At 47.5% G+C, this 11,576-nt stretch overlaps 1 protein-coding gene across 7 annotated transcripts in view; it reads left to right on the top strand.

The window, feature by feature from the left end:
• Positions 1–3,653, top strand: part of ELMOD1 (ELMO domain containing 1) — a 46,283-nt gene extending 42,630 nt beyond the window's left edge. For all 7 annotated transcript variants that reach the window (XM_028726201.2, XM_028726208.2, XM_028726202.2 and 4 more), the window contains one exon: positions 2,297–3,653. In XM_028726201.2, coding sequence (XP_028582034.1) covers positions 2,297–2,469 — 173 coding nt within the window. In that variant the 3' untranslated portion in view covers positions 2,470–3,653. The remainder of the gene's footprint in view (positions 1–2,296) is intronic.
• Positions 3,654–11,576: the final 7,923 nt, after the last annotated feature.

Raw genomic sequence — 11,576 nt, forward strand, 5'->3', positions numbered from 1 at the left:
TAGCACTACAAAGCACTTCATAGCCATATGTGTGACATATCCTCCCAGTCATTCTCTAAATTCTTCAGAAGGCAAGTTCATTGTTAGGGTTAAAAGATACCCCAGGCAATCTCTTGAGGTCGTGAATGAGCAGGAACTTTAAGCCAGGAAATAGTCTTATTGAGGCCATTGCTCAATACAGCAGTTCTGTTGCTGCTTAATGTATACTGGTTATTAGTGATGCCTGTTGTGTGATATGCTGCTCTTTCCAATTGCGTAATTCGTTTTGCAACGGTTGGATTTTTGTGTTTATTTTTTATTTTATATCTGTAAGCTGCTTTCCGCAACTTCTTAGTCAAGAGGGAAAGTGGGGAATGGTTTTTTAAAAACAAGCAATAAAATACCCACTTTGCCAACCAAACACAGGTGGCTCTGTGGTCTAAACTGAGCCTCTTGGGCTTGCCGATCAGAAGGTCGGAGGTTCGAATTCCTGCGACAGGTTGAGCTCCCGTGGCTCTGTCCCATCTCCTGGCAGCCTAGCAGTTCAGAAGCACACCAGTGCAAGTAGATAAATAGGTACCACTGTGGCAGGAAAGTAAAAGGAATTTCTGTGCACTCTGGCTTCCGTCACAATGTTCCGTTGCACCAGAAGCGGCTTAGTCATGCTGGCCACATGACCTGGAAAGCTGTCTGCGGACAAACGCCGGCTCCCTCGGCCTGAAAGCAAGATGAGCGCCGCAACCCCTTAGTCACCTTTGACTGGACTTAACCATCCAGGGGTCCTTTACCTTTTTTTTACCTTAGTATGTCACTAATTTAAAGCAGGAATGGATAATGCATGGCTTGGGGTGCGGGGGGGGGGGATTCTATTCAGGTTACATTTAAAGGCAAACAAAGCAAATCCATTAATTTATTCACAGTGTTCCTACATTACTTGAACACTGCTGTGTACTTGTTCCTCAGTTTCCACTCGCTGAGTTCAGCTGAGGAGATAAGCCACATATTATACTTTTTTTAAAAAAAAGACTTCCCCAGGCAACGTGTCAGAATTGCAGCGAGCTCTTGTTTGTGTGGCAATGATAGCTGGACTCATTTGGCCTTGCAATTATTAGGTCAAATTCAGGCTGTCTTTGCACTTGCCCGTTTCCCCTTGGCTTTTATTGTGCCTGATCGTGTGGAACTCAGCCACCCTCCTCTGTACAGAAGCAGCATTTCTGACACTCCAGGCGATGTAGACTGCTCTTCTCTATTTATCTGAAACTAATTGATATGCAAGGCTGGTGCACAACTCCAAAATGGAATACGCACAAGCTTTACGAGAGTCAGAAATACATTCACCAATTTCCGGAAACATCAGTTTCCTTCTTGCCTATACCTGGATATTTGTTTGCAGTTTGGAATATCATGTTCCGGAGCCACTGGAAAATGTATTGGCAGGTTAATTGTATTTCCCTCCCCCCCAATTCATCCTTCGGACATTTTAGTTATATGGAGAATGGTAGCCAATGTAGAAGTAAAATAAGAGGCTGCACCCCCAGGTTTTGTCCCACTTTTTGAAAAGATGCTCTTCCGCACTGCATTTTAAACTCCACATCTTCAAAAAGCACGGTGGGGATTGCAAGAAAAGCAGTTTAGGATACTGCTGTGGATTTTGCCAATTGGGTTTTCTTTTAAGCGTCTCTTGTGCTATTTGAGAGGGCACTGTTTGAGGACAGCTTTTGATTGCAAGCTCTATACTTGGGAATTTATTTTGAAAATCGCAAGGAAGCATATTTTGACTAAACATTGGGATCTGGTGGAAGGTAGAAGAGACCAGCCTTGAGAGGAGATATGCTCTTCTTTCGCTGGAGGTATTTTAGCCAAGCTGTAAGGGATGTTGGAGCTGAATTGTGCTTTGCGTGCCCCTCGCCGAGCAATGTTATTGAAGTTTCTAAATGTCTTAAATTATTGTTAATTTTTATTAGCAATAATTTTTATAGTTTTCAGCTTTTTTGTAAACCGCTCACACTTCGTAAACTGCGCTCGAGCGGCTTATAAATTTTTATGAAATAAATAAGGAAGCAGGTGCCAAAAGTTAAGGAAGACAGGAGAGGACCAACCATAGGCTGGCCTAGAAATTGGGACTGAAGAAGGCTTCAAAGGCAGATAGTATCAACTGATGCAGTGGGCAGAAAATGAATGGGGACCTTGTGAGATGAATGGGACTGTGAAACCAAGAGGAGAGGAGTGAGGACTGTGGTAGGAGAAGCTAGGAAAAGGGAGGCTGGGTTTGTTCTGCTTTCTAACCATTTGACTCGGGTATCCTTCGCTCTCTCAGGCTATCTGATGCACGAATTCCATAAATTCTGGATTGAGGAGGACCCCCTGGACATCATGGAGTTCAACCGCGTGCGAGAGAAGTTCCACAAGCGCATTCTCAAACAGCTCCAGAATCCGAATATGGCCCTCTGCCCTCACTTTGCTGCCTCAGAAAGCCTGATCAACCTGTAGCCGTGAAACTTGGTTTGCTTTTTTGAAAACACTGCCTCATTCTTGTGTTATGCCACCATCCTAGAGATAAATCGCTAATGTATTGAATGACCATAGCGATGGTATGCATGCTTCTTGGTGCAGTATTCATCTCTCGCGCGCGCTCTCTCTTTTTCCAGCCAGCTCCTCATACTGCTTCTTCTGAGGGGGGTGGTTTTGTAATAAAGTTATGAGAGCTCATATTGCGGCATTTTGCAGTGTTAAGACATTATGAATTGATGTCCTGTATGAAGAAGTTTGGTTCCCCCCCCTGGTTTTTTTAGACTTTCCCCACCACTCTCCTTGTGCCACCCCATAATTCAGCATTTAATTAAAGAACGGCATTTCTCTAGCTGTTGGGGGTGTTTTGTATATGTGGAATATTTGAGTTGAAAATTTGTATTTGTGGACTGCTTTTGTTCTACGATAGCTAAGAACGTTTTTTTTTTGTTTTTTTAATTAAAAAACACATTATGATGCAGCTAAAGGGGAGTACTTTTAAAGGTCCCATTCCCAGTGAAATCAGTGAGGCTGAAAAGCACTTAACCTCAGCTGAATTGTGTCCTGTTTTTGTACCATATTTAGAAGGCAGTATATGTGACTTGCACCTCATGCCAACATAGTACATTGAAGGCGAAGACTTTTTCTCTCTCTCTCTCCAAGCAACCATGCATATTTCATGCAGTTTTTTAAAAATAAAGTTTATGATTAAAATGTGGAGATACAGTTGGCATACGCAGGACATGGGATGAATTCTGGGAAACTGTGTGTTGAGCAAGTTTGAGAACACTGACCACATTGTGATAGCAAAGACCAAAAAATAAATAAATACACCAGTTATTACATGAGTATCCAAGGAGGGTTTGTTTTCTCACAAGTTTGCATTAGCCTACAGTTCAGCCTACTCCTGTTATCATGGCCAAATTGAAATAGCACTGCTTTGAAAACGCAGAGCTAATAACATGCATTTCTAGGTGACAGAATGTGACACAAATTGATCATGTGTGTGCTTGATTGCTTTAGGGGGGACCAAAAACACACACACACACAAATCTATATTTTCTTCATTTTTGAAGTATTGAATTTTAGGCCAAGAGAAATAAATTAACAAAGAGGCATCGAAGAAAACAAAGTAACTGGCGGTTAAGCATTGGACAAAGCGACTTTTTTTTTAAAAAAAAAAGCAAACATGCACTTTCTGTACGGAACATTCTCATGTCAACCCTGTTGGAACGGTTAGCTAATGTACATATGTATACAATAGTGCTCATGCGCACATTTGGTTTGGGCGGGGAGCGGGGCCTGCAGAGGAGCATTCCCTGTCGGATTGTGACCAGCACCTCTGACACCATATGTAGCCTGTATCAAATCGTATTTACCATGGCACTTCATACCCATGGTAGCTTTTTACCTTCTGAAGTTTAGTATTCCGGGTAGTTTGTGAAGTTGCTTGCCTAGCAAGATTAAATTTGAGGTATTGCCTAATTATTTGTGGATTATATGAATAAATTACGTCACTCCAAACAGGAAGCTGTCTTGTGTATGTGGTTTATTCCTCAAGTACTTCAGTTATACGTTTTTATTGCCCAGGTGCATTCATGAAAGCTGGGGGTGGGGGGCAGGATGAAGCACAGTAATTCAGCTATGCTTTCTCTGAAGAAGCAATAGGTATAAAGGTAAAGGGACCCCTGACCATTAGGTCCAGTCGTGACCGACTCTGGGGTTGCGGCGCTCATCTCACTTTATTGGCCAAGGGAGCCGGCGTACAGCTTCTGGGTCATGTGGCCAGCATGACAGAGCAGCGCATGGAAACGCCGTTTACCTTCCCGCCGGAGTGGTACCTATTTATCTACTTGCACTTTGACATGCTTTCAAACTGATAGGTTGGCAGGAGCAGGGACTGAGCAATGGGAACTCACCCCGTTGCAGGGATTCGAACCGCCAACCTTCTGTTCAGCAAGTCCTAGGCTCTGTGGTTTAACCCACAGCGCCATCTGCGTCCAGCAATAGGTATATTTCCCCCTAATAGTGAGGTAGCATCTCGGCTTGAACCACCCATCACATCTTGGGTGACTACTTTAATTGGCTTTGCTCAAGAGCTTTTGTAAAGTCTCTGGATTCTCACTCTTTCCAGGTTTTCGCTGTCCACCTAAAAGTAGGGTGAGAACGTGACAAATAGTGAGGTTGAAAGCACCTGTGATTATAAAGGTGCACATCTGAGTGTCTGGATTGACTGATGCTCCCTATTGCAATAAACACTATTTGCCACAGAATCGTGTAAAATGCCAAGCTCGAAAATGTGTTGACAATGCTTGGTTTAAGTTTTTCAGGGAGAAGGGACGTCAGTGCCTCGCATAGCTGTTTGGCTTTTTCTGTTCACTAGCAAGCATTGCAGCTGCAACATCAAATGCAGATACACTTACGGCTTACTGTGTAAACTGCCCAAGTTCCCCCTCCCACTTTTTTTTTTAACAAGCTGCCTTCTGACTAATCATCCCAAAAAGTAATTTGGAACTAGATTTGGGTCAGAATGTTCAGTGGGAATTTGTACTAATGAGGCCCAGGGGCTATTATTCGTAATGCTTGCTGAGGCTTTGACTATCTCTTTGCCACTTGTGCCTAATAAAATAGCATGAATTATTTAAAAACAGGCGCTGTTTTGTTGGAAACAGTCCCAACGTCAATGAATTATTCATTTTCCTTTCACCCTTCTCCCAACAGGTATGTGACAGCTTAGATTTCACAGAAGGTCTGCAAAATGCAGTGTTATTCCAACAATAGAATACTGTTGTAGTCCACTGTTACAATAATTCTACATTGCCATGCTGCAACGTAGAATCGTAGACTTTGCTGCAGCGTAGAATTGTAAGGTTGGAAGGGACCGCTAGGATCATTATTCCAACCTCTTGCAATGCAGGAAACTTTTGTACAATGTGGGGCTCAAACCCACAGCCATGAGATTGAGTCTCATGCCCTAATGGCTATCCCAGCTGACATGCTGTACCACTATCATTTAGGACTGGGAATTTCCATCTGTTCATGGGCTGAACGCAGCCTTTAGTTACCTACATGTGGTTTGAGGCACCAAACACATACCGTATTTTTCGCACCATAGGACGCACTTTTTCCCTCCTAAAAAGCAAGGGAAAATGTGTGTGCGTCCTATGGAGCGAATGCAGGCTTTCACTGAAGCCTGGAGAGTGAGAGGGGTCGGTGCGCACCGACCCCTCTCGCTCTCCAGGCTTCAGGAAGCTATCCGCTAGCCGTGGGAGACCCAGCTCTCCCACGGCTAGCGGAGCGCTGCATTAATCCCGAAGCTTGGGGCGTGCGGAGCTCAGCGCGCCCCAAGCTTCTGGGTGCCGGCAAGGTCTCTCTAGCCCTGGGAGAGCCCCGCGATGTTGCGTGGCTCTCCCAGGGCTAGCGAAGCGCCGCGCTAATCCGGAAGCTTGGGGCGTGCGGAGCTCAGCGCGCCCCAAGCTTCTGGGTGCCGGCAAGGTCTCTCTAGCCCTGGGAGAGCCCCGCGACGTTGCGTGGCTCTCCCAGGGCTAGCGAAGCGCCGGGCTAATCCCGAAGCTTGGGGCGTGCGGAGCTCAGCGCGCCCCAAGCTTCTGGGTGCCGGCAAGGTCTCGCTAGCCCTGGGAGAGCCCCGCGACGTCACGGGGCTCTCCCAGGGCTAGCGAAGCGCCGCGCTAATCCCGAAGCTTGGGGCGTGCGGAGCTCAGCGCGCCCCAAGCTTCTGGGCGCCAGCAAGGTCCCCGCTAGCGCCCAGAAGCTTGGGGTGCGCTGAGCTCCGCACGCCCCAAGCTTCGGGATTAGCGCTCCGCTAGCCGTGTCTAGGCTGCGGATAGCAGCCTGCTTCCCGGAGCGTTGGGCGCCCTGAAAGCAGAGCTCCAGGCGCTTCGGGAACACATCCGCAGCGTGGGGAGCCTTGCAGGAATTCCCCACAAGGCTCCCCACGCTGCGGATAGCAGCCTGCTGCCTGGCGGGTGGGGCGCCCTGAAGCAGAGCGCCCCTCGCGCCAGGCATACATCCGCAGAGTGGGGAGCCTTGCAGGAGTTCCCCACAAGGCTCCCCACGCTGCGGATAGCAGCCTGCTGCCTGGCGGGTGGGGCGCCCTGAAGCAGAGCGCCCCTCGCGCCAGGCATACATCCGCAGAGTGGGGAGCCTTGCAGGAGTTCCCCGCAAGGCTCCCCACGCTGCGGATAGCAGCCTGCTGCCTGGCGGGTGGGGCACCCTGAAGCAGAGCGCCCCTCGCGCCAGGCATACATCCGCAGAGTGGGGAGCCTTGCAGGAGTTCCCCACAGGGCTCCCCACGCTGCGGATAGCAGCCTGCTGCCTGGCGGGTGGGGCGCCCTGAAGCAGAGCGCCCCGCCCGCCGGACAGACATCGGCCAGCCCCACAAGCTCGGGGGACAGCAGGGAGGCGCAGCGCCACTATCCCGCTGTTCCTCGACCTGGTTCGGTTTCCCTGACCTGCTTTTGGGGGGGAAATAAAGGGGGGAAATTTTTCCTTTATTTCCCCCCCAAAAAACTAGGTGCGTCCTATGGTCCGGTGCGTCCAATCGTGCGAAAAATACGGTACGCTCATCATCCTCATCAAAGCCCCATCTGTCCATGCCCTCAGGGCTGGCTTAAGGCATTTTGCTACCTGAGGTAAAGGATATGTTGGTGGCCCCTCCACCATTCCATGTATACAAACTGACCTGGGCTGCCATTTTGAGTCTTACCACAACGTCAGTGATGAGACAGCACCCACCATGCTTGAAGGCAGTGTCCTAATTTAAGGGGTGAGGGCACACTGTGAAGAGGGCCCACCACTCTGCCTTCCACGCCCTATCCCTTAGCATCCACGATCTGAGGCAGACAACCCACTTTGGCTAAAGGTAGGACCAGGCTTGTCTGCCCGCACATTCTGCTGTGAGGCAAATGATGACGAGAGAGAGGCCATTTTGTTAGTGGCATCCTGCCCATGGAGTGTGCACACCAGGGAAGTTCTATATAACTATACATGTCTCTTTGATGCTAGGCAAAAATCTTTAGGAAGGAGAAAAGCATGGGGGGGGGGGGAGAAGGAGAAACGGAAAAGGGAGGATGTGCTCAACAAGTGCATTGCTGCGAGAGAAGACAGGCTGTGGGTAGAAGCTTTTACTGCCTAACCTGCCCTCCCTGCCAGACCTCTTCCTTTCCCAGCACCACACAGGATCGAATCCTGCTGCTTACCAACTGGTAAGCAGAAGTTTCAAAGCTGTGTGCTTTGTGCTTCACAAATTGCTTCCTTATGTGCAGGGAAGATACAAAGGATCAGCCTGCATCTTTGGTTTTGGGGTTGGTAAAAGGATGTGCAGTGCCTCCTTCCCCTCCTCTGCTCTCAACCTTATGTTGAAAAGAAGGTTTCAAAAATTCTTAACCCTAATCCTAATGCAGGTGGGGCAAATCAGGAGACCTGTGCACCAACCTAGTGAATATAATCTTATTCTCTTACACTTTCCCCGCTCAGTCTTTCTGCAGCTTTGTCCAATCTCAAAAATGCTGGCTGTTTCCATAATTCAGCTTGAACCATAATCAAGGTGCCACTTGCTCTGAGATTCTGTAATATTTGAATTGGTGTTAAAGCAGGCCATTGTCGGCCTAAGGATGCTAATATGTCTGACAGCTCTTTGCAAAAAAACAACTAAAAGAATGCCCCTTTACTAAGGCTGACAAGAGGCAGAATGCACAGGCCCCAATGGATCCGCTGTGGGAAAACACTTGAGGAGTACATAGCCTGAGGCAATAGCTTGGTAGAAGAGTAAAAGTCCTTTTAAGGAAGTGTGAAATTTCCTTGCTATCTGGGTCAATCATGAGTCCTCTTGACATGCCTGAACTTTCAGGCTTTTTTGAGCTCCCCGTTTTGAGTTCTTTTAAAATAGGCAGGACCAACAGGCATGAGAGAATGGAAAATGGGATGCTCTGTGAATTTGATCCCAGGGAATGAATATTATATACAACTTTTCAACCGATGGGTGTAGTGATTATGTTCCACTCTGAAAAGCTGTGGGTTTCTTTCCAAAAGAAGGCATGAAAGAGACTTTGGCTGAAGCGAGATGATGGATATTAATACTCAAAAGTCGGTGTAGATGTAGACAAAAGTATTGTTTTACCATTCAATGCCTTGTGAGCAGCACTGGATGACTATGGACCACAGTTCTTATTTCCTCCCAAGTTTGTGAGGAAAAAGTTGAAGAGAAAAAACATGTATGCTGCCCTGAGCTTCTTAGAGGAGCATATAAATGTGACCTGTAAGGATGAGGGAGAAATTTCATTTGGTTCACATTTAAAGGTGAATCTATCAAATCCACACTTTCTGAAACTATGAGAACTGAAGCACAAACTTTGAAATGTGTATTCATGTGTGACCTGTTCCTTTTCTTCCCATACAAGAAGTACACGTCTTTGCAACTGCCACAGCGAACATGCAGCTCAGTGGTACAGCATCTGCTTTGCATGTAGGTCTCGGGTTCAATCTCTGAAGAACTAGGAGAGACTTGTCAGAAAATCTTGGAGAGACACTGCCATTTAGAGTACTGAGGTAAATGGACTAGTGGTTCATCTTAGTATAGGCAGATTCCTGTGCTTCTACATCAGCCCAGTGAAAATGAATGCCTTTTGAATAAGCATACCCCTGCCATGCAAAATATTTGTAGCTTGGAAGTTCTAAAGATAAAAAAAAGCTTGAATATTTAAGCTTCAGGATGTAGCAGGAACCCCCCCCCCCCCCATCATTCAGTTTGTACAAACTTCACACACACTCACACACTACATACGCTACGCTTCTGTTATAAATTCATAGAAAATCAACCATACAACGGGTTTGCACTGTTCCACTTTTATTTTACTCCATGAAGGAAGGACTACAAAATGGGGAAGGTTTGATAGAGGCCAGCCATAATCCCTTGAACATCCCAGCACATCCACAGGAGCCCTGCCCAGTTGCTATGCCAACCCTGATGGTCCTAGACAGAAGACAATCAAGATCACAAAGAACTTCCATATGGGAGTGGATTCAGCATGGACTGGAACAAAGGACAATGATCAGATCTTCCCTCAGGGGGCAGGAAACTGCGACTACCTTTTGTCTTCTGAAAATGACTCGTGGGGAGGGGGAGAAGGGAACCAGCCAGGTGACAGGACACTCAGGTTACCACCACAACTCCTCCCTCAACCCCTCCTTTCTGTAATGTATGCATGACGTTTCTGGGGGTGGGCTTGACCTACAGGATGGGAATTTCAAAAGTCTTTATAAGACCTTGCACACCATTTTTCTTTGTCTTTCCTCTCTCCTGCAAGTGAGGGGAACACCCTGTTGCAACAGTTCAATAAAGGCCAAGCTTACAGGCTGCTGTTTTGCTCCAAGTTATCCTTGTTGGTGTCTTTGTTTTTGTCCAAGGGAGCCCTCGGATTTTTCCGGTAACAAGGATAAGAGCTGACTAGCTAGTACTGTACAACTGTGCTAAATGACTTTGGAAAGCATACAATTCCACCCCTGCCCAGTGGCGTAGCGTGGGGGGTGCAGGGGGGGGCCGGCCGCACCGGGCGCAACATCTGGGGGGGCGCGCTCAAGACTCGAGTGCTAAAATCCACGGGTTAGGGGGCGCAAATTACTTGCCTTGCCCCGGGTGCTGACAACCCACGCTACGCCTCTGCCCATGCCTTCTGCCCACATTCCTACAAGCTAAACTGAAAATAAGCCCTGGGCAAAGAAGACGACCCATCTCAGCTGTAGAAGTGAGGAATGATTTAGTGAGCCTTTGAGGGCGACATTCTGAAAGTGTCAACATTTATCAGACTTCAACTCCTATTCGGTGCTACATCTGGGCGAGAACTAAGGCTTTATAAAGGTCCTTCTGACCTTTTCCTTATTTAGCATTTTAGAAAAATTCTGTGGCCTTTGGGGCATCACCAAACAAAGCTATACAGACATATTTCCCCTTGATCTCCATGGTTCTTTTAATGCTGCTTTTGTTGTCCTAAGGAATGTAGATTGGCATGCTGTTGTTGCTGTTGTTGATGACATGCCCTTTGTGAATGTTATTTCGTTCTTGGTCCTGAAAAGAAATCTAACTTGGTTGCTAAAAGGCCCTTCATGATGGAGGTGTGTGATATAGATAAGGCCTGAGGGAATGTCAGTCAATTAAGGCCACATCTGCATCATATATTTAAAGCACTATTAACAGCCATGGCTTCCCACAAAGCATTCTGGGAGCTGTAATTTGTGAAGGGTGCTGAGAGTTGTTAAGGTAAAGGTAAAGGGACCATTAGGTCCAGTCGTGACCGACTCTGGGGTTGCGGTGCTCATCTCGCTTTATTGGCCGAGGGAGCCGGCGTACAGCTTCTGGGTCATGTGGCCAGCATGACTAAGCCGCTTCTGGCGAACCAGAGCAGCGCACAGAAACGCTGTTTACCTTCCCGCCGGAGCGGTACCTATTTATCGACTTGCACTTTGACGTGCTTTCGAACTGCTAGGTTGGCAGGAGCAGGGACCGAGCAACAGGAGCTCACCCTGTCGTGGGGATTCGAACCGCCGACCTTCTGATCGGCAAGTCCTAAGCTCTGTGGTTTAACCCACAGTGCCACCCGCATCCCTTACTGAGAGTTGTTAGGAGACCCTTATTCCCCTCGCAGAGCAACAACTCCAAGATTTCTCTGGGAGGAGGGATTGATTGCTAAACCCCTCTGGAAACTGTCGCTCTGTGAAGGGAATAGCTGTGGAGGCTCCCAAGCAGTTCCTTGGAAACATTTTAATGCCAGGGGAAGGCTTCATAATATCAGATGAAGACACACACGCACACTGATGTGAGACAGAGGCATGGCATGTGAACTACAAGACTCTTCCAAATTAAACTGCAGGGGATTCGCGGCCTATGGAAACAGATGATTAGCCATTCTCGGGACGCTGCTGCATGATTCAGAGGCCACTGATGGCACGCAACCGAATTGTGAGAATTAGTGAAAGTGTGGGCAGCTTCTCCTGATAGGCGAGTCCAGTGCCAAGGTTATGACCTCTCACTTAGCGCAAGCCAAGTTCTCTTCTGGGACAGGGTTCTTAGGTTA

Source organism: Podarcis muralis, chromosome 4, assembly GCF_964188315.1.
Source record: "Podarcis muralis chromosome 4, rPodMur119.hap1.1, whole genome shotgun sequence".
NCBI classification, from domain to species: domain Eukaryota; kingdom Metazoa; phylum Chordata; class Lepidosauria; order Squamata; family Lacertidae; genus Podarcis; species Podarcis muralis.